Consider the following 23,975-nt stretch of genomic DNA (forward strand, 5'->3'; position numbering starts at 1 on the left):
AAGCACGTCTGGACCTAAAAAAACACAATCTGAGGTAGAAGTCTTTGTCCTGGTCCATTGTGGGTTTCTGGGGAGAGTCAAGAGGTGCCTTAAAACTTAAATGTGTACTTCAATGAGAAACAAGTTGCCACATTCACAACCAGAACTAGATAGCAGGAGGGTGCAGAGCAAGTGCTTTACATCTGCACATATTACAAACAGGACTTTCTTTTCCCTTGAGGTAGAAGGTGACATATCTAAATATTTACAAAGACCTTCTAAACCCACTGCCCTGGTCAGGGAGGTATTTCAAAGTTACCTCGTTGTTCTTAGCCAGGCCAAGGAAGGTTAAACATCCAGCCCAGATTTATTTAGGTTCTTATTCAGCACCATACACGCTGTGGAGATCCCATTTGATATATGCAGGAGTTCAAGTGCCCTATGCGCAAGAGTGAACAGCAAAAACCCAGAGAAGATCTAGTCTCCCTCATTGAAGGCACAGCTCTGAATAGAAGAAAGGAAATGGATAACCAAGAGTTCTACTGAAAGGAAGACTAACCGTAAGTCAGTTTAAATACTGCTTTCCTTTCTTGAAATGTTTCTACTCACATTTGCATCCTTCAAGTTTTTCTTACAGAAAGTAACAGCTAAAATAAACAAATATTGAAAATGTGTTGAAAAAAGAGCCATTTCTGTCCACGTTTTCTTCTATAACTGTTTCCAGCTACGGCAGATTTTTGAAAGAATTATACAGTTACGTCTGCTAGACTCTTCTGGTTGCGGGGATATATAGGGCTTGTAGGTTCATCACGAACCCTAGGCACCCAGAGCCAATAAAGGAGCTGCACATTGCAACGGGTTTTCATTGTATACCGGGGTATACAGCAATTCATTTGGTGAAATATAAAGAGTGAAAAATTGGTATCAAGGAAACCTTTGTATTTCCAAAATGGGCACAAGATAAGGTGTTGAGAAGCAGTGGTTATTTGCACATCTCTGAATTCCAGGGTCCCCATACTAGCATGTGAATTACAGGGCATTTCTCAATTAGACGTCTTTTTTACACACTGTCTTTCATTTGGAAGGAAATAATGTAGAGAAAGACAAGGGGCAATAACACTTTTTTTTTGTAAATAGATTTTATTGTTTTTTCAATTGAACAACAACTCCCTCACTGGGGTACTCAATGGCTGTATAAATACAATATAGGTCCATGAACAGGTCTGTTCCACTATAGATTAGTCGCTACTTTCGCTGTTATTACACAACGCAAAGCATGAAAATCATGAATGAGGAATCATACAATCCTCTTTTGCTCATCCCTCTCAGTACATCCTAGTCTTATTGTATACATGCTTGAGGGAAACATTAGTGAGTGTATTTCTCTGGTCAACAGACTAGGGTTCAAATATATTCAGCTCCATCTGCTTCTCGCTCAATTATTTCTGTTACGCATGCAGTCACTGCCATCCAGTATGTAGTCAAGTGGGGGCAGGACCACAGCATGTGTATAAATTCTGCAGCCTCTTCACCGCATTTGGGGCATTTTTCATCAAGTATATGTAGATGCTCCCGGAGTCTTTTCGGGGTAAGGTATGCCCTATGTATGACGCAGTAGTGTAAAAGTTGAAACTTGGCGTTTCTAGAGACCTTCGGTGCTCTGTCTAATATCTGGTCCCGGGCTTCCTCTGGTATGAGGATCCCCAGGGCTGTCTCTCATTTATGTCATAGGTCGTCTAGGGGGAGCATCACTCCTGAGGGAATCGCTCAATATAAACCAGAAATGCTTTTTGTGTGCCATTGGAGGTCATTAGGTAAGCGCTGGGCCCGTGAGGACATGGCTCGCCACTTCTTAGTGCGCCAGTAAGTACTAATAGTGCGTGTCAGTGCTCAATGCAGCAGAAGTGGCCCCTTGGCAGATCATAGCTACTGCAGCCATGTCATCGGTATCTCGGGTGTGTAGGGTGTAGTCATGTTCGTCCTATAGAGGCATCTTCTCCAGCACCGGTGGAGAACCCGAGTCTCCGGAGCGAGTGCTCGTTCCGATTGAGTCAGGTTGAGGAATAGGCCCGCCAGTGTCAAAACAAGGGGTGGGCCGTTGTGTTCCCATCTGCTGTTACGGTCCTGCCCTCTGCCATCCACCGGGCAAGCCACTGCAGCTGGGCCGCAAAACCCAGAAGCACCACGTCCCCCTCTGCTCTAGGTCACTTCAAAGTGGTTAGAGCCACTCTACGTCTCCCATCCCCCCATTTGAACACCGTAAGCAAGGAGTTGATTTCCCGGAATAGCGTGGTCTTTGATCCTCTCTCAAGAGTCCCAGATCCGTAGTGAGTGCTTCGATTTTAGATTCTAGGATTTCCCGGGAGGACGTGATGGCCTGTAATATATCTCCTAACGAAGGCCCTTTCGCTGGGGCACCTGGAAGTGTTGTTTGTTCTGCATTCGTAGGGGAGGGGGCGGAGCAATCTTGTTGTGTGTTGGGGGCTCCTGCTGTGTCCTTTTTCCTTGTTGGGTTTGCCCACTGTGCAATGTGTCTCTAGGGCTTTGCCCCAGTCGTGTTTTCTCATGTGACAAGGCCGACCAAGCTAGACTTGTTCCTCTCTATCCAGTCGCCTCCACACCGCACTCGCAAGTCTAGAAGGACCGATATCCAGCACTCAAAACCCTGTACCCTCTTCTCATTCAGGCACTGGGGGGAGTAGGAATACTCATAGTCTCACCTCTGCCCACTGTCTGGTTCGCACCGTCGCTCCGCGCCCAGTCTCGTGCGCTGCGGAGGTGCTCCCCGCCACACTCGTTCTGTGGTCTCCAGATGAGCAAGGTCCGCCCTGGAGGCCCACCGATTCGGCCCTCAGGCATCTCTCCGGGTCCGGTATAGCTCCCCGCCGCCGGGTGCCCCCTTTTCCGGCGTCCCTGCTCCTCCTGGGGGTTATCCGCATATATTGGTCGGCCTCAGTGTCTCCCGAAGGCTGCCCTCGCCTCATTCGCGGTCGAGCCCATCCCGTCTGCCATTTTAAGGTCAGGCGGCCGCTGTCGTCGTGGATCGCCTCCGGGACCCGCTGCCTCCTCTATTTTGTATTTCTCTGCACTCACCCCCCTCCTGGGCCTTGAGGGGGTCAAGTGGGCACACAGGGAGTAAAGCTGTTGGGTCAGGATGAGTGCAGACGGGGGACCTCGGGCCGGAGCTCCGTCCGTCGGCTGCTCACTCCCCTGCAGATCAAGGCCACGCCCCCCCAGGGTCAATAACACTTGTTTTGCTTTTCTGTGTTCCCCCAAGCCTCCTGATAAAAATGGTACCTCACTTGTGTGGGTGAGCCTATTGCCAGCGACAGGAAACACATTATGGACACATCACATTTTTACATTGAAATATGACATGTTTTTTTGAAAGTGCCTACCTGTGGATTTTGGCCCCTAGCTCAGCCGGTACCTAGGGAAACCTACCAAACCTGTGCATTTTTTAAAACTAGACACCTAGGGGAATCCAGGATGGGGTGACTTGTGAAGCTCTCACCAGGTTCTGTTACCCAGAATCCTTTGCCAACCTCAAAATTGTGCAAAGAAAACAACCCACTTTTTCCTCCTATTTCGGTGACAGAAAGTTTTGGAATCTGAGAGGAGCCACAAATTTCCTTCCACCCAACATTTCCTCAAGTCTTCTGATAAAAATGGTATCTCACTTGTGTGGGTAGGCCTAGTGCCCGCAACAGAAAATGCCCCAAAACACAACATGGACACATCACATTTTCCCAAAGAAAACTGACATGTTTTTTGCAAAGTGCCTACCTGTGGATTTTGGCCTCTAGCTCATCCGGCACCTAGGAAAACCTAGCAAACCTTGACATTTCTGAAAATAAGACACCTAGGGGAACCCAGGATGGGATAACTTGTGGCGATCTCACCAGGTTCTGTTACACAGAATCCTTAGCAAACCTCAAAATTTGGCACAAAAAAAAAATTTTCCTCACATTTCGGTGCTACAAAGTTTTGGAATCTGAGGGGAGCCACAAAGTTCCTTCCACCCAGAACTCCCCCAAGTCACCCAATAAAAATGGTACCTCACTTGTATTGGTAGGCCTAGTGTCCACGACAGGAAACGTCCCAAAACGCAACATGGACACATCATATCTTTACATTGACAACTGACGTGTTTTTTGGAAAGTGCCCAGCTGTTGATTTCGGTCTCTAGCTCAGCCAGCACCTAGGAAAACCTTGGGGAACCCAGGATTGGGTAACTTGTGGCACTCTCACCAGGTTCTGTTACCCAGGATCCTTTGCAAACCTCAAAATTTGTCAAAAAAACATTTTTTCCTCACATTTCAGTGTTAGAACGTTCTGAAATCTAAGAGACGCCACAAATTATCTTCCACCCAACATTCCCCCATGTATCCCGATAAAAATTGTACCTCACTTGTGTGGGTAGACCTAGTGCCCGCAAAACGAAATGCCCCAAAACACAACATGGACACATCACATTTTCCCAAAGAAAACTGACCTGTTTTTTGCACAGTGCCTAGCTGTGGATTGTGGCCTCTAGCTCATTCGGCAACCAGGAAAACCTAGCACACCTGCACATTTCTGAAAACTAAACACCAAGAGGAACCCAGGATGGGGTAACTTGTGGCGCCCTCACCAGGTTATGTTAACCAGAATCCTTAGCAAACCTCAAAATGTGGCAAAAATAAGCCTTTTTCCTCACATTTCGGAGCTGCAAAGCTCTGGAATCTGAGGGGAGCCACAAACTTCCTTCTACCCAGCTTTCCCCCTGGTCTCCTTATAAAAATGGTACCTCACGTGTGTGGGTAGGCCTAGTGCCCGTGACAGGAAATGCCCCAAAACATTACATGGACACATCAAAATTATCAAAACAAAACTAACTGCTTTAGTGTTGGGGGGGGGGGGGGGGGCCGAGGGAGTACATGGATGTGTGACTTGGGGGGGATCCCCCAGTATTTTCTTACCCAGAATCCTCAGCAAACCTCAAATTTAGCTAAAAAAAAATAAATCAAATTTTTCACACATTTCCTACCACCCAACATTCCCCTCAGACTCCCGATAAAAATGATACATCACTTGTGCAGGTGGGCCAAGTGCCTATGACAGGGAAAAGCCCAAAACATGTCGAAACTGAGGGGGAACCAAAGCGGGTCCAAAAGGGCAGTTTGGAAAAAAAAAAAACATTTTTTTAGGCTGACAAGTGGGGCAGAATTTTATCGGTATAGATGTGACAATGCTGGGTTGTAGGAATTTGGTAAATTCCTGCAGATTCGGAAAGGTTCTGTCACAAAAATGTGGGGAAAATGGGTGATTTCAAGCAAAGTTGGAGGTCTGCAGGACATTGTGGGTAGGAAAATGGTGTGGGGTGCATGTGAAGCACACCACCCTGGACTAACCCAGATGTTTAGTTTTCAGATGTGTCTAGGTCTCAAAGCTTTTTCTACATGGCAGTGTCCCAAAGCCCAAAAAGTGCAGCCCTCACCATTGCAAGTGGGACAATTTTGAGAGTCAGACAAGCTCTCATGGCCCAACTGTAAAACCGAAACCCAAAAGAATCAAATGTCCTCTTGCTTGCTGTTGGGATAAGATCTTTTAGTGTGCGGGGGAGAGCTGAAAGACTGTTCCCCCATTTAGTTGGGATGGGGCCATAGTGGTTGGTAACCACCACTCCACTATTTTTTTTTTATTCCCTGGCATCTACTGGGCTTTCTGTCCCCCGGGAAGTGGATCGGGGGTAATTGCCCCATCTGCCCACCGGTGGGCAGAACAACTTTGTCCTCATTTATTTGGGGTGGGGGTATGGACATACCTCCACCTTTAAAAAAAAATCTTCCCAGGTCTCTGCTGGGCTTTCTGCCCCTCTTGGGGGCAAGATGGGCCTTCTAAAAATAGGCCATGGGCAGAAATGGCCAACAGTAATGTGCCTCAATGGGGAATGACCCTTGCTCAAACAAAACATACGCGCACACACACACACGCACACACACACCAATCCCTGGTGCCTAAGTGGTTTCTGCCCCCGGGCAGAAATGGCTTTAAATAGATTTGCTCGTAATGGACCGCTCCCCTTGCGTGAAATTGGCGCCACAAAAAAAAATCCTTGGTGCCTAGTGGTTTTTGCCCCACTTGGGGGCAGACTGGCCTAAGAAAAGTAGGCCGATCAGCCCCAGAGGTGGGCAGAAATGGCCTAACATAAAATTGCCCCCAGGGGAGCCACCCTTACCTAAGGGGTCGCTCCCCATCTGTAAAATATTATTTAAAAATAATTCATGGTGCCTAGTGGTTTCTGCCCCAATCAGCCTAATTAAAATAGGCCGATCTGCCCCCAAAGGGGGCAGAAATGGCCTAAAATAAATTTGCCCCCCAGGCGAGCGACCCTTGCCTAAGGGGTCACTACCCTTGTGTGTAACTGACATTAAAAAAAAAATCCCTGGTGTCTAGTGGTTTCTGCCCAATAAAAATAGGCCGATCTGCACCTAAGAGTGGCAGAAATGGCCTAAAACAATTTGCTCACCCAGGGGAGCGACCCTTGCCCAAGGGATCGCTCTCCACGTGTAAAAAATAAAAAATAAAATGATCCCTGGTTTGTAGAGGTTTCTTCCCACCTGGGGGCAGATTGGCCTAATTACAATAGGACAATCTGCCCCGGAGGTGGGGGGGGGGGGGGGTTGGGTGGGGAGAGGGCAAAAAAGGCCTTAAATAAATGCCCCCCCACCCCCCACCGGGGAGCAAACCTTGTTCAAGGGATTGCTTCCCTTTATTGTTTACATATAAAATAACAAACTCCCTGGAGTCTAGTGGGCATTTCTGCAGCCTGATCGCTTTGGTCCTTTCATTTGATGCCGCTCTGCTGCACCCACCCCCGATCACGCTGGAAGCTCAGCTTGGGGGCAATCGTGCGCTGGCATCATCAGACGTCACTGGAGGGGGGAGGGAGGCCCACAGGGGCACGATGAGCTGGTCTCATCCCCGGCACATGGCAACCGTAGCCGAGGGCGAGACCAGATCGTCCAGGGCACGCGAGGGGTTAAACTTTAAACAACTGTTCTTCATCCATTTGGATACTTTCGTAAGGCAGAATTTAACTGTTTCCTATAGCGGACTGCTGACTTCTTGGGAGGAAAACATGACCTAGGTGTTTTCGCATATGACACCACCTTTGAGTCAAAAAGATGGATGATGCCAGCCAAGGAAGCCAGATAGACATTAAATAAGTTTGGGTTCAAAGCAGAGCTCTGAAAGACACCGTGATCAAAAATCTTTTTGGGAGAAGAGCAGGAGATAAACAGCCTGGCAATGGACTGATAGAAAAGACCTAAGCCAAAGCAGGGCAGGACCATATTTCACTCTTGGCCAACTATTCTTAAAGAACGAGATGAGACAGTGTAGAAAGATGCCTAAAGTTGTAACAGCACTATTACTGCTGCCCGTCCCTGGTCCAGGCCATCTTCATAAACTCCATTATATCAAGCAGAGCCGATTCCATGCTATGGCATGATCTGAAGCCTGACTGTGTGCTGTTGAGAAGATTGTTGGTTTCTAGGTATTGATTGATGGGTCGATGAACTATTTTTGCAAGCATCTTAGAGAAAGCCGGTAATAGAGAAAATGATCTAAAATTAGCCAGAACGTTGGGGTCAACTGTGTTGTTTTTTAATACAGCAAACACCTGTGCATGTTTCCAAAACTTTGGAACCACTGCACATCGCAAAGATAGTTTAAACAGATTTTTAAGAAATGGATTTAATATTTCCACAGCCTTTGCTAAGATATGAGGGGAATATGGGTCCAAAAGGCAACCTGACAGGCAGTTCAATACTGCCCATGGTGAATCATCTAAATAGGTACCCTCAAAATGGGCCAGGAGTGTTCCTGAGGAAAAACTCATGGATGAAGTAAGATGAGGACCAGATGTACTAGCTACACCTTCATTAAATTCAGGGTATAGTTTCTAAATTTTCTCATGCAAACACATATTTTAACAGAGTTCAGCTGAGGGTATAATATGCCTGCAGGCTTCCAAGGTAAGAAATGATTGAACTATTTTAAAAATCTCCCTAGATCTGTTCGTGGCTTATAAAATCTGATTGGAAAAATAATCAGCTTGTGTCTGGTGAATTGCTCGATGATTTATTTTTAAGGCAGATTTATATATCTCTTTCTCTTCTGGGTTGTATTTTTTTCTTCATAGATTCACCAGACCCCTACACTTGGTACTTTCAGCCATCAATCTGTCCGAAAGCCAGCGGGCTGAAGGCTGGCATCTGGAAGAGGATCTGAATCTAACAGGAGCAATTTGATTTGACTGTTGAGACAAGCCAGTTGTTTGTCCGGACCATGTCCTCCTGCATATCCCTCACTTAGTGTGGGATTTATATGTGAAAGTTGCAAAAACATTATAGAAAACCTGTAGTATTAATTTGAGAAAAACGGACAGACAATGGTAAGGCCCTGGTTTTCTTACATATAAAATACATAACCCTGTTCATGGAGTGATCAACATTTGGTTGCCATGGACGATACCGCCCATTAACGGTGTGGAACAGAGTGAATCAATATTTAAATTCGTCATTTAAACATTATAGAGTTGCGTAAAGCAAAACAGTGCTGACCCCTGTAGGTTTTCTGACAATGTGTCCCATAACTACAAACATTTTCTTATTGATGGATCCAAATTTATGCGAAGATAGTGAGATTCATAGGCAACAGCTGTGATCTATTCAATGTACCTTAGCCACCGACAACTCTTCCTGTAATGCTTACATGTACCACGTTCAGGCAAAGGTTTTCCACCTTGAATAGCGGGATCTCGAAATGATTTTCTTGGTCTTTGCAAAAGATCTCCTAAAAAGTAAACAACAAATGTGCAGGTGTGAGCATAACTCCACAATGCAGCCATTCTCTTGGTGAACACATAATCATGGCGCATTAACTAGGCTTTGTAAGTTCACAAAGCTAAAAATCAAAGGTCACTCTGGAACATGCTGCAAAACCATCCCAATATCACACCAGCAAGTAACATGAGCGACTGTGACACGCAGAAGTGTTTGGGGGGTGCAAAATGGCACGTTTTAAAAAAACAATTACAACAAAAACAAATGTTACAGAGAAATTAGCTAAACCCATACGTTTTTAGGCAGGTCCGTAGAGGAGCTGCTAAAATATTTAGGTTATTAAAAAAAACATAACATCAGCATTGTGTCGCTATAATTACCAGCTTAACTGCATTGGAAATTAACAATTTTTATTTCCAATGTCAGGATATAATTTTCATTGTGTACCCTAAATTTTCTCCAGCACCAGCTTTTCAATTCTATTAAACTGCCTCATTTTATCCGTGTTAGAAAGGGGATCCTGGTTGGCTGGGGGTAGGCACCTAAGCCAGCCAGAAACCACTACTCTAGTCATGGTAAGGTAGCTTTACTCCTAGGATAACCCCTGCTCACCCCCTTGGGGTAGCTTTAGCCAGAGCAGTCAGGCTTATTCTAGAGGCAATGTGTTAAACGTTTGTACAACACACACAAACCAGTGACACACTACAAATGAGACCTCACACCAGGTTATATCAAATAAACTGTATTGCGCATAAACTGTAGACCAAAACAACATAAATCAGTAATACTCTGCCAAACAGGCAATTGTCAAATCATCATAGGGCAACTCGAAAGAGATATTCTCACAGTGCACTTGTGTCATACATTATCACTGAACAAACTGCGCCATGTTACATTACAGTAATGCGAAAGGAGAAAAGTTTCTTTGTTACACCTGTCATGAACACACCTTCTCTAAGCAGGCAATGCCAATCCTGAAATACGCTTGTTGCTATAAACAGGTAAACAAACGACATTATAAACCAGGGCATAAAACACAGCATATGTCCTGAGGGCATAAGACCATTACAGTGAGCTGTGGAATACCTCACAAGCACCTCCTGCATGAGGGTCACAGTGCGCCTGCGCTTTCTTTCTAGGTTAAACTGTGGTTTACCAGTCCACTACATCGGGCCAGAAGCTTATGTGCTCCTATGACACAAGATGCTGTACTTTTCCTTTAGCGGGAATGGGGCCTCCGTCAATGTTTCTGTCCCATCCCACAAATGGTTGAACATATGCGCCCAAAGTTATGTGGAAGAAGGAGGGGGGGGGGGGGCACACACACTGTCTATGTTGGCGGGGAAACCTCTCTGGAATCCCCGCGAAGAGCGCGTCACCAGGCAGCCGTCCGCATCGGGGAGGTGTGGCTGCTCACTGCTGCAGTGTCCTCCCTAGCCGCTCGTCCCTTGTCTCTTGTCAGGGCTGGGGCAGGGGCAGGCAGCATGATGGTGAGACTCCCTCATGCTCACATTGGAGGGGGAGTGGACTAACGCTCTCCAGATGGCCTGTGTTTCAGCGTTATTCTTCTGCCTCCAAAAATTGATGCCTGCTTGTGCCCCAGTGGCACCAGAAAGTGATCACCTCATCCACGCTTTATAAAACCCTGCCAGCAGGCCCCACTGCACTACTCCTTCCCTTCGGCCCTCCAGGATGGAGGACAACTCAATACAGAGGCACACAGACACAGAGAGAGCAGGGACACTCACCATGCGCTCCCTGCAGGCTGAGGTTAACGCTCACCATATGCCCCAGTAGAAAAAGATTATAGTGCTCTCAAGGCACTAGGACAGCAGAGCTAGTGGCAGCATGTGTGTCAGGGGAAATCCTCTGCTGGCACCTGAGAGAGCACTGGGGGCACACAGAAACCAGGTACCAGCAGCAGGCCAGTCCATCTGGGTCCTTGGGGTGAAGTAGCAGTCTCCCTTGTGACCGAGCAGGCCACAGGGCAGCACAACAGCAGGACAGTCCTAATGGTAGTTCCTTGGAGCATGACAATTCCTTCCAGCAGCATCTGCTGCCAAGTCCACACAGTGTCTACCAACATGGGGTACAACCCCTGTACATATACTCAATTTGTCTTTGATCTAAGGTTGGCACTTCAAAAGACCTTTAGAAGTACACAATACCCCCTTTCGATCCCAGCCCTGGCTCCAGACATCAGTAGAGGGTAAACAAGCCTTCTGTGTGAGGGCAGGACAAAGTCTATACAGTTGTAAGTACGTCCTACCTCCCAATCTCCCATCCCAGGAAGACCATTCAGTAAGCAGAGGTAATCCTGTTACACCCTCCACCCTCCCTGTGTGACGGCTGCCTGGAAAGTATGCACAAAGCCCAGGTGTTCCTCTAACCCATAAGTGGATTAGAGTCAGGCTGCAAAGCACAAGAGTCATAAGCTCAGTGAAATACCCACTTTCTAAAAGTGGCATTTGTACAATAGTAATGAAAATCCACCTACAACAATAAGCAGGATTTCTCACTACCATTCCAAACATACCAAACATGCCCACACTACTACTCATAGATCAGCAATTACCACTTAGACATATATAAGAGAATTTCTAATGCCAACTTATGAGAGGGGCAGCACTCACAGCAGTGATAAACCAAATAGGCTGTTTGTCACCACCAGAACATGCCACACAATGACAGCGCATGTCTTACCTTTTACCGACACAACCCCCTGCCCATAGGGCTACCTATGGCCTACCTTAGGGGTGACCTTTATGTAGTAAAATGGGAGTTCCAGGCTTGGCAAGTAATTTTAGATGCCAAGCCAATGTTAAGGTAAACTGTGTATGAAGACCCTGCAGTGGCAGGCCTGAGATAGGTTTGAAAGGCTACATCTGTGGGTGGCTCAAGCTGCGCTGCAGGCTCACTAGTAGCGTTTAATTTACAGGCCCAGAGTATAAGGGATACCACTGCACAAGTGACTTATAGGTAAATTAAATGTGCCAAATAGGTGTAAGCCAATCATACCTAGATTAAAGGAGAGAGCACATGCACTTTAGCAAGGATTAGCAGTGATAAAGTGCCAGAGTCCTAAAGCCAACAAAACAGAGTCAGAAAAACAGGAAGAGGAAGGCAAAACGTTTGGGGATGACGCTGCAAAAAGCGTCAGGTCCAACAGACCACAACTCTGACTGTCATTTTCTGCAAAAAACACATTTGCTACCCAAATATCAACTTAATTCTTGTTTTTATTGGGGAGTCCTCATAATGAGACTTGGCGGGAGACCATTCATCTCCAAAGGCTGAGTTAAGGCTATTAACTAGCCTTGGCCTTACCTTGTAATCACTGTACATCAAAATGGGAACAAAAGGAACCCATCTCACTAGGCGCCTTTGTGGTATATGTGATTTTTGGAGCACAATATATCTTATGCATCATTAGGCTTTCATTTTCCCAGTGTCCATTGTCTGTCCCCGTGCCAGTGCTTCAGCTATTAAGGTGTGATTGTGAAGCTGATGGAAATCATATATCATGCCACAAGCCTCATGCCAAGCTTCGATTTTTTATGCATTTTTATGGAATGCAGCTACCATAATTTGCCACCATGTCACTTGTCTAATTTATTTTACAAAGTTGGTGGAGCCTAAGACCTGACCTCTCACTAATGTAAGCTTGATCACCACTGTTATGACCATTATCAAAATACATGTGATGAGTGAGTCTTTCTGAATTGTTATATTCTGACCAAAAAACAGTACAGTATAATCTAGATCCAGACATAAGTATTATTTGCTTTAAATAGACTGAGAAGCTTCATGCCATAGCTTATGAATGTCAACACATGCTATGAACATGTGCAAATGCCATCCTCTATTGATCTGAACCTTGGAAAAAAAGTTCTGTCAGCTTATCTTATTCATCTTGGTCAGAGTTAAATAAGTGTGGAGAACTGTCAAGAAAGGTCGCTTCCAATTTTTAGCCATAGAAAGGCAAATTGTCAAAAACCTTTTCTTACTGGGCACGGGCCACTACAATACCTTCCCTAACCCAGGCTTACCCCCACTGTAAGTTTCATAACAGAACATCTGTGACCTTAGACTGTTGAAATACGAGGGTGTCTACTCTTTTGTGGTTCATGGTGGCTGTGTGGAGTGGCATTACTATACTATCAGAATCTGTGCAGCTGCATCATATAATGTGCTGGTAGTGACTGCTGCTCCTGTATCATTCTCTTCACTAGTAATGTCTTAATCTGTCAATACTAAGGGATGTGGACCAGGCTGCAGCACAGAATCAATGACAGTTAGCATGCAGGAGCATGCAGGAGCTGAGAGGATAATACTGGAATGGTATCCTCCTTTATAGCTGGGTTAAATTTCTGTTTAGACAAAATTGCAGTTGTCTGCACTACATTTTAAAATTGCAAGTAGAAAGCAAACATACATGCAACACAATAAACAACCGGGATGTACTCAGAGACTAAGCAGGCTGCTGATTCCCAAAACCCATCCCTAACTTTGCCAATGCACATACTCAGCAGCATTATTACAATGCAGCAGCAACACCAGTATATAGTGAATATGTGTTTTTGGCACTAGTTGGCATTCCCTGTGCCCCTGACTGGCTGGGAAAAAAACTGTATAGGTGTGCCTCTTTCGTATGATTAAATAAGCATGGACCAACATATTGACAGAGTGCAGTTTGCTTACTGACTGGGACTGTCACATGTAAATGAGGAAATCCCACTTGACCTGCTATATGTTCTTGTTAGGAAACAGACACCCGCAAACCAAGCTTTTTATAGAAACAAAGAATAAGGACCACCCAGTTTGAGAAATATATGGGTAGTCAGGGGCTTTGAGAGGGAAAAGTAGTCCCCAGTAAAACCTTGAGTCATTCTATATTATCCCCTTGCAAAGTAAGACATGAAGGTTACTAGCACAGGGTATGACAGCACAGCTTCACATTGCAAACATTTGTTGAGGGATAATCAGAGAACATTTCTTAAAAAACAGGGCAGGTGCAATAAAAACACCACTATAAAAGAGTGTCCAGAGGCCAGTGCTTAGTTTGTGCTTGTTGTTTCTGGTGCTGAGCACTGGCACTTATTATTGCGGGCCGGGGCTTATTCTTCAGCCTCAAGCATTTGCTGCGAGCAAAAGACACATATGAGAAAGACGGAGGAAGGGAAAAACGAAAAAGCTCCACAAAGGGAGAAAGTAGAAAGTTGCCAGAGTGAGCTGAAGGGGCAGCAAGTGGCTGTAAATGGACTGAAGAGGCCGAGATGGTTTCAGGATTACGCCGCCTCAGTATTCCATATTCGCACATTTAAAAACAGCAGCCGTGTGTTTAAGAGAAGGGCTTTGGGCACCGGCACCTTTTTATTTACAAATTAAGCACTGCCGGGGGCAATACAGGCCTCTCAAGGCAAAAGTGTCTCCAGGCCCAATGCTAGGACTTTTGATACCCTGGGCAGAAAGGGAATGCGTGAAGCCCCCCCCCCCCTTAATTTGCACACAATGTGGAATAACACCTTTCTTGGTGCAGATATCAGTACAACAAAAACATAAATATTAACACTAATAAAGTAAGCACATATATTATAAAATTAAATTAACTGGAAATACATTATATTAGCCACACTGGATGGAAAGGTTTGGCCTAGCTCTCTCAAAAAATTATAAGCTCAATCGAATGTTAACAATTTTTTCCAGAGTAGTGCATTAGATACATGTATGTGTATGCAGTATTTATATAAAGCAAACCTGGCCGATTAGGCTGCTAAGCACTGTACAGGGTCAAAGACACAGCCAACATGTGATAGGAGGAGTAGATGCTTTGTGGATCATGACTGCATCATGATTTTGTTCTTTTTTTAAGTTGAATATTCGCTGTTTCCTAAATTGGACTGACTTTGGGATGGATATGGGAATAACATTCCAGATCCTTGGTGCACTGATGGGAAAGGCCTTTTTCTTTTTTCTCTCTTTAGCACATCTTCTTCCCTCTGAAGGTGTCCTTGCTGCAATTGCGTGAAGAACCACTGCTTATGGTGAGCTTGTCATCCTAGAAGGTAGGGGTACCATTCATGTAGTAAAAACCTCTCCAAAAGCAGCAGAGCACTGTACAGGACCAATGACAAGCATAAAGTCAAGGACAGATGGGAAAGGTAGCTGGTTTGTGGACTGTTAATGTGTTGTGATTGCTTCGCAGATAATGCAGCTGAGTTTGAAGATGGTGCGGGCCAGGAATGATGACCGGTGGAGTTCTATCACAATGTTAAGATGTCTGCATATTTCTTCAAGCCCTTTTGAGGTGTGCTGCAGCATGTAGAATGCCCTTAAGGGGGCCAGTGTGGATTAAAATGCCAAAATGGGTTCCTAAATGCCCAGTGGAAGATAGGGTATGTGCAAAAAAACATATGAAAGCAAAACAGTTGAAAATAGCTTGATGTCTATTGAAGGCATCACCCTAGTCTCTGAAAAACAACTGAAACTACCAGAATACAAACATGTAGGCTAAAAGGGTTTAATGTCAGGTGCTGTTAGCCATGTCTGCAACACCTCTATCAATGTCCTATGAAGGCTTTATATGTTTTGATACTAATAATTTGTATACACTTACATGATTCTAGAGTGCATTTCATTTAGTAAATTAGCATGATGTGGATTCAGTTAATAGATCTGAAGTACATTTCCTCTCATTTGATTTCTCCAAATGTTGAAGAAAACCTGGAAAGCACATGTTCAAATGCAATTAAATAATGCTACGAGCCAGGCTCACTAACCAGCCCATTTTCTTGGGCCTCACAGTGCTGGACTATGGCTGCAAGGCCCACGGGAGAGAGCACAGGCCTCTAAGATTGTCTGGTCAACATTTTACAGCCATGGATATTATTAACATGTCTAAAACAAAGCAACAAAGTAAAATCTCTCAATAGAACTTCCATGGTTATAACAATATAGAACAAAATATCTGAGCCTCAACAGCTAAGTAAAATCTCTCAGATTAGAAGTGCAAAAATATAAAGACAAATGGTGTAAGCAGAGGTCTTCAAAATGGGACAAGGATCTCCTGGTGGACCTCAAGTGATCATAGGGCGGCATCAACCTTAGCAGTGGCTGAGATTAATTCAAACATTTAATCTTTCACTTTTTTTGTATACTTTAGTGAGTTGGCCTAAGTGGGACGAGTATTCCCAGACATGGGGGTCCCATGCACTCTGTGTCACTGGAACCAAGTTATACCTGGCTGATGATCCCTTACTAGGCAACATTTGTCCTGGGTTGCTTGTGTTCTGGTCTCACCTGTTCCCAATGAAGCAGGGTCAAGACTGATTTGCATATGGCTGGGTCCAAATTGAGGTGGCATGCTGTGCAAAATAAGGATGGAGTGAGATGCAGCCCAAGTAATTACCGGTTGCTGAGATTAATTCAAGCATTCCATTCATCCCTTTTTGTATACTTTTTGTGGACATTAAAATACAGCCATAATTTGGGCCCATTGGACCCATAACTCCACGAGGCTGCAGTCCCACTGCACTTGCTGAACTAATGATAGTTATACCCTTCAGAGGGGCCTCTTTCCCTGGGCCTTGCAGCCACTGACCAGTGCTGCAAGGCCCAGAACAGCAGGCTTCCTCCCTTGGACCTCCCAGCACTTGAGATGGCTGTCAGGCGTAGGGGACGATGGACCTTTTCTGACCTTCGCAGCTCTAGATCATGGCTGTGAGATGCATTAGAGGAGGGATAGGTGGCATAGTAATGTAGCCATGGGTTCTGATGCAAGAAAACGATGCTAGACAGTAAATTGCAGCCATATCCTGGGTGCACTGGATCCAGACATCCATGCGACTTGGTGCAACTGCACCTACTGCACTACACTACTGATGCCTACACCCCTGGGATAGGTCCCAAATGAGCCTCAGAGCCATACTCCTGCTCTACTAAGGTCATAGACTGGTGCCTCCTCCCATGAGTGTCCAACCACGGGCAGCTGCAATGCCCATGGGAGGGAGGGCCTCTCTCAGGTCTCACAGCTCTGGAACAAGCCTGCAATGCACATGGAAGAGGCAAGTAGCACCGCAATGGTGCAGGTACAAAGAAAAATCACCCCATCACTGTTGTTCACTGGCTGCACAGTAAAACAAAGCCATAATTTGGGAACATTGCAAACTAAATATCCCTGGGTCCAGTGCCACTGCACCTGCTGCACTACTAATGGCTATGCCCCTGACCAATGACGATGCCTGGGCAGAAAGTGAACGTATTAGGCCCTCTAATCTACATACAACATGAAATCTTACTAAGTTACAGGACATTGACCTTGACATCAAAGATGTGAGACAGTTAGAATGGGGGCCAGGCAAGGAGCCCACACAAAGCGACCCACCTCCTGGGCCTTTCAGATGGTGTAGCACTGAGAGGATTAGGGGAAGAGTCCCACTAAAACATAGGCCTTGCAGCACATAAGCATGGCTGCAAGGCTTAGGGGAAGAGTGGCCCTCCCCATGACCTGGCAATGGTACACCACAGCTAGAAGGCATAAGGTATGGGCCTCCACTCCCCTAGGCCTCACAACCACTGTCTAGTGCTGTGAGGACCAGGTGAGGGGACCCAGGACAGGGAAGCCCTCTACCACTGGCCTCACAACAATGGTGTAGAACTGCAAGCCCAGGGGAAGGGTGTTCCCTCCCATGGACCACCCCACCATGATCCCCAGCTGTGAGGCCCATGGGAGAGTTGTCCCATCCTCTGGTCTCAAAGCTATGATGTAGTGTTGCAAGGCCAATGGGATGTGGCCCCACTGACCTGGGGTTCACATTCATGGTATGGTGCTGCAAGACCCAGGGAAGGAGAGTCTCCTTCCCTGGGCCTCATAGCCATGGTCCCTGACCATTGCTGCAAGAGCCAAGTAGGATGGCCAATTTTCTGTTTCAACTTTACTTAGGAGAAACAGTGCATGCGTGGAAACACATTTTGGGCCAGATGTACCATCACAGCCCATTGCGATTCGGTAATAGCGATTTTTAAGAAATCGCTATTACCGACTCACAAAGAGCCATGTATCACATTTGCGAATCGGTAATAACGATTTCTTAAAAATCGCAAAAGCTATTACCGCATCGCAAATTGCGATATCGGCCCCATTCGCAGGTATGGGCCTGTTGGCACATAGCTGCGAATTTTTGCATTCCCACAATTGTGATTTCTGAACCAGAAATCGCAATTTTGGAAATGCAAAAGGCCAGGGTGCTGGGGGCCTAAGGACCCCTCTCCTGCACCCCAAAAACTTTTTTTTCAACATGTAAGGTACACACATGCCAAAAGGGCATGTGTGCTTTACATGTTAAATTTAAAAATGCAGTTTAATTGCATTTTAAAATTTTGCACCAGGTTACCACCTGGTTGCAAAGCATGGTATTTTGCAAGTGCAAAATGCCATTTTTGGAAAAATCGCAATTTGCGTTTTTTTCCAGCATAGCCTTGCGACCTGGAAATTGCGAATCGCAAATTGCAACTCGCAATTTCCAGGTCACAACGCAAGAAATTGCAATTTTAGCGATTTCTTATTTGTGGTCTGCGAATGCATTTCATGCATCGCAGACCACTGTTTTGCACTCGGAAACGGCCAAATTTACCAATTCGCCCCGTTTGCGAGTGCAAAACATTTTGATACATCTGGCCCATTGTGTGCAGAAACTTTGGAAGATGTTATTGGGGAGCAGGGGACTTAGAGTCACATAGCAGGTTATTGGGGCTACGTTCTAAATCCCTCCTCTGAAACAGGTCATGTTAAAATATAACTCAGCCGCAGATTGAATTTATCAAGTGTGGCTACTCTTCATACATATTTGAGTTCTAATCCCTTTTCCCACAATTTTGAGCTACAAGTTTAGAAAATTAACTCTGTGTCAACATCAGGGCAGTGCGCACTCTACGGGCGACTAGAATGCAAAAACCCAGCACTCTCAAGATAACGTAATTTATGTATTGTGCTGATATGCTGTTTAACCTTTTGCATTGCAGAGTTTAATCCTGAAGACTTATGTTCAAGGTGCTTATAAATACTGTTCATTTGCAATGTATTGCTGCAGGCTTTCTGAGTGTGTCAGGGTGTGATCCCTTTCCAGGGCCTTCTAGAAGCTTTCCCTGCAGCATGCCTGGGTGTGGTTTGTGGGCTGGGCCAAGACTCTATATAAGGGAGCTCTAGTCCAGCTCCACGTGCTCACTATTCAGAGGTCCCGGTGCAGAGCAGCAGCAACTTCCTCAGCTCCTGTTCCGGAGGCCTACTTTGATCTTCCAGGCCTTGCCCTTTCACTTTGATGGTGATTCTTGATTGGGGCGGTAAGACGGAGGTTGGGCTGGGCCCCCAATCCCGTTCTCGAAGGCTTTTGAGTTCTTGGGCTTAATTTGCATGATAAAACAAATTTGCTCTTGTGAGTGTGAATGTGCGCTTGATGTTTTATGGCATTTACATGCTGACACTCGAATCGGCAAGACGCGCGAATCTTTACTCGTGTACAAACCCTTGATATTCATTAGGTGCTAGCCTTAATGGCATTTACAAGGCAGCATTTGAATTGGCAATACGCGCAATTCATTTCTTGTGCTTAATTCGTGTATTTCATTGTATGCTATTTCATGGCATTCACATGTTGTCATCCGAATCGGCAAGACGTGCGATTCACTTCTTGTGTTTAATTAATGAATATTCAGTGTGTGCTACCATTTCATGGCATTAGCAAGGTAGCATTCGAATCGGCAAAACACGCAATTCATTTCTTGTGTTTAATTCATGATATTCATTGTGTGTTACCATTTCATGACATCTACGTGGTAACTTTTGAATCGGCAGGACGCGCAATTCATTTCTTGTGCTAATCTCATGTTACTCATTGTGCGCTACCATTTCGTGGCATTCACATGGTGGTATTTGAATCGGCAGGACACACGATTCATTTCTCGTGCTTAATTCACGATGTTCATTGTGCGCTACCACTTCATGGCATTTACTTGGTGGCATTCGAATCGGCAAGACGCGCGATTCATTTCTTGTGCTAATCTCATGTTACTCATTGTGCGCTACCATTTCGTGGCATTCACATGGTGTTATTCGAATCGGCAAGACGCGCGATTCATTTCTCGTGCTTAATTCACGATGTTCATTGTGCGCTACCACTTCATGGCATTTACTTGGTGGCATTCGAATCGACAAGACGCGCGATTCATTTCTTGTGTCTAACTCATGTTATTCATTGTGCACAATCATTTCATGGCATTAACAAACCCTTGTGGAAATCCGCAATGTGCGCAATTCATGTTCCTGCATTCTAATAAAACTAAAGTGTTACAATTATAGATGTTATATTGTATGTGCATAATCAGTTTCATAAGTACAATTCATATGGTGTTATAGAAATCATTCAGATTATTTCCTGGTCCTCATGCAAAAGACTGCTTGAATTTGAAGAAAGCGTAATTCTAGAAGGGTCTGATGTTTCCAATCCATGTGTAACATTTCATTGAGAGGTTCATTGGTAAGTTGTATTCATCTTTCTTGATTCCTTCACAAGTATCCAGACATCTTGAGGCCTAGTTATTTTAGTCCATGCTTAAAGTTATCCATCTTTCCAGTATGACAATGTTTAGAATCATAGTCTAGTAATGATTAATATTATATAATCTTGATATTGTGTTTTAACCTTTATGCTTCCTACAGGTCTCCTTCCCAGCTGTTCCCTACCTAATCCCCTTTTCCCCATTTGGACTCTCTTAGACTATGTGACATTCTAATCAGAGTATTGGAGCTGTCTTGTGGTGGACGTGTTGGGAACCTACACAGACCCCGAGGATCTGGTGACTCTGACACTCTGGTATTCAAACAGAAGGCAATAGTCTTAAGCTTTGAAATACCAGTGCTAAATATCAGTATCTACCACGCATACTGTTCAGTAAGTACTCACCGCCACAGAACCTGGTCAAGATGGTACGTTTTAACCCTGCTTATTGCTCTGCTGCTTCCTTTTTGGACAAGAATAGGAGTATTTTGAATCCATGTTAAAAATGCTAGTTACAGAGATTTAAAAAAATGTATTGCCTATTTCCTAACAGGAGGGAGGTGCCCAGTCATATGTAATAGTCACCTACATTCAGTACAGTGGTAAATATATAGCGTTTCTACCAAGTAGCAGTGTACTACAGTCCTGTGTCTACCAATTTAACAAACTGTTTGATCCCGGGTAAATAGTCTCCTTGTGCCTCGTCCACTAATCTGACAATATGGCAGCACTTTGAAACCAGCCTACTGTGAGAAATAGACACCAAAGGTATAGTCCTTGGCTCTGGCTCAGCTCGAGGTCCAGTTTGAAACACAGGTCCATAAAGAGCTGAGCTTTCTGCGGCATCTGCCTGCCACCCTCCGTCTAACCAGGATATGGCAATATGGCTAGAGCTGCCGAATTTGCAACTGGGGAACCAGGTTCCAGGCTTAGGGGGTCATTACAACATTGGCGGTAAAAGCCGCTTACCGCCGTGCAGAAGAACGCCAATACACCGCGGCGGCGGCGGGAGACCGCCATAGCTATTATGACACACATCACGGATTCCGCCGAAATTCAGACACCCACACAAGTCCGCCACACCAAAGGTCAGCGATAAATATGCGGAAACAAATCCTCCACGCCAACAGAAACACGCCCATGCTATTACAACCCACGAATCCACGTGGCGGTCTTTCAACTGCGGTATTCCATTGGCGGTACACACCGCTGCGCTCAAAATACACACACATATACAAAACACCGCCACATTGGACACTTCCAAATACACACACCTGATACACATACAAACAACACTCCCACACACCCAACACAATAGAAAACACACACCCACATCACCCACAAACCCCTACGACCAGCATTTCTGAGAGAAGGCCAGAGAGAGACAGCACAGAATAGAGAACCCATCACACAGAGGCACACTACACCATCACCCACACAACACCCACGCACAAAACACCACATACCACTACACTCACCACACTCATCAACACATACACCACCCCACACATCACACACACCACCCCATGTCACACCAAAGACACCCCCGCTTCTCCGAGGAGGAGCTCAGGGTCATGGTCGAGGAAATCATCAGGGTAGAGCCACAGCTATTTGGCTCACAGGTACAGTACACATCCATAGCCAGGAAGATGGAGCTATGGCAAAGAATAGTCGACAGGGTCAACGCAGTGGGACAGCACCCAAGAAATAAGGAGGACATCAGGAAGAGGTGGAACGACCTACGGGGGAAGGTGCGTTCCACGGTATCCAGGCACCACATCTCGGTACAGCGGACTGGCAGCGGACACCCACCTCCTCCCCCACAACTAACAACATGGGAGGAGCAAGTCTTGTCCATCTTGCATCCTGAGGGCCTTGCAGGAGTCGTTGGAGGAACGGACACTGGTAAGTCAAATCTTAACTATCATATCCCCCACCCTACCTGCATACTATCACACACCCCCACCCTCGCCCCCTCCACTATCACCCTAACTCCTCACTAATCTACCCATAACACCAACCACCCATCCCAACCCCAAGACCTGCATGACACAACTAAGCATAGACACCCATCACTAAAGCATGCCCACTGCACAGACCCACAACACCCCCCAACCATCACCACACAAGCCCCCACACAGGAACGCCTGCACTGGGGTTCACGCACACCCAACCATTGCACACCATGAAACACACACATGCAATAATCATGTACTTATACCCCCGCAGGAACCCGAAGGAACATCACCACACCAGAGGGTCCAGACAACACCACTCCACCCCCAGAAGAGGAGGCCCACAGTGACGACAGCAGCTCTGCCCTACTGGATCTTGATGACCAGCCCGGACCATCGTGGGCCTCAGGACAGTCGGTTCCCCTTGCCCAGCCACAGCCCAACACCGAGATTACACCCTCTGGTAACACCAGCACAGCACCCACCCAGCGGGCCCATACCTCCCTACCCAGGACAGGTCAATCAGCGGTGTGTCCTCCACTACAGGGCACCCAGGCTAACCCACCACCCCAACAACAACAGGGACCTGGGGGCAGTGGTAGTGGGCACACGGTCCAGGGGACAGAGGCACAGGAACACCGGGGAACTGGGAGGGCTGCTGTGCGACAGAGGGAGGACAGGCCAAGGGAAACTACTCTCAACGAGGCCCTATCCTCCATCATGGGAGCCTACCACCACTCCCAGGAGACGATGGCAACGGTCCTGGACAAGTTGCAGGAGACCCTGCGTCTGCAGGAGGAGCAGTATTTGGGGTTCAGGGAGGAGCTCAGGACCATCGCCTCCGCCCTGGGCACCATCGTAGGGGTGCTGACGGACATTCAAAAGACCTTGAGGGACACCGTGGAACTCCAAGGGGCCCCTGACACTAGCCAGGACGACAAACTACCCACCACCTCCGCCGGCGCTAGTGGACAGGACACCCCGCCACAGGACCAACACACCAGCACCCCACCCCCTGCAGACGGACAACCACCACGAAAGTGGGCCTTGAGATCGAGCAACAGGACAGAGCAAGATGGCAAGACCCCCGCCAGGAAATAAGACCACCCTGATTGTCCCCCCACTGTCCTACTTTGTTACCCTGCCCAGATTGGAACTGCCCCAGCTCCACTTCCAATGGCCAGATGTGCAATGTACCTGTGAGACTAATAGACAGGACTCTGCCATGGACATTCTTCCACCATGACCTCTCCCCATTTCACAACCCCCCTACATTTTTATGCACTTCAATAAACACCCTTGAAACCTCAATAATATTGGAGTCAGTCAATGATTGTGAACTTTGTATTGTCAATTACAGTGTTAAAAAAGGTTACCCATTGGAAGGTCAACATACCAATGTCACACATCACAAGCCTTTCAAGGGTGCAAGCTGTTGACACGTAGGTTACCACATTACTTAAACTGAAATTAAAGGGGACAACTCAGTTACCAAATAGGGAGTGAAATGTAGAACAGGATAGAGGTAGACGTGTGAAATGTAATATAATGTGAAACATGAAATTGTACTCACCTGTGTCTCATTGAAAATATTGCTGTATGACTGACTCCCTGTTGTCGTTTTCATCTTCATCAGCTTCATCCTCATCACTGTCCAC

General features: G+C 46.1%; 1 protein-coding gene across 1 annotated transcript in view; it reads right to left on the minus strand.

Moving 5' to 3' along the window:
* Positions 1-23,975, minus strand: part of LOC138284012 (uncharacterized) — a 367,741-nt gene that overhangs the window by 12,398 nt on the left and 331,368 nt on the right. Inside the window, exon 9 of the mRNA XM_069222348.1 lies at positions 8,706-8,820. Within this exon, the coding sequence (XP_069078449.1) occupies positions 8,706-8,820 (115 nt within the window). The remainder of the gene's footprint in view (positions 1-8,705; positions 8,821-23,975) is intronic.

The sequence above is a fragment of the Pleurodeles waltl genome, chromosome 3_1, assembly GCF_031143425.1.
Source record: "Pleurodeles waltl isolate 20211129_DDA chromosome 3_1, aPleWal1.hap1.20221129, whole genome shotgun sequence".
In the NCBI taxonomy this organism is placed as follows: domain Eukaryota; kingdom Metazoa; phylum Chordata; class Amphibia; order Caudata; family Salamandridae; genus Pleurodeles; species Pleurodeles waltl.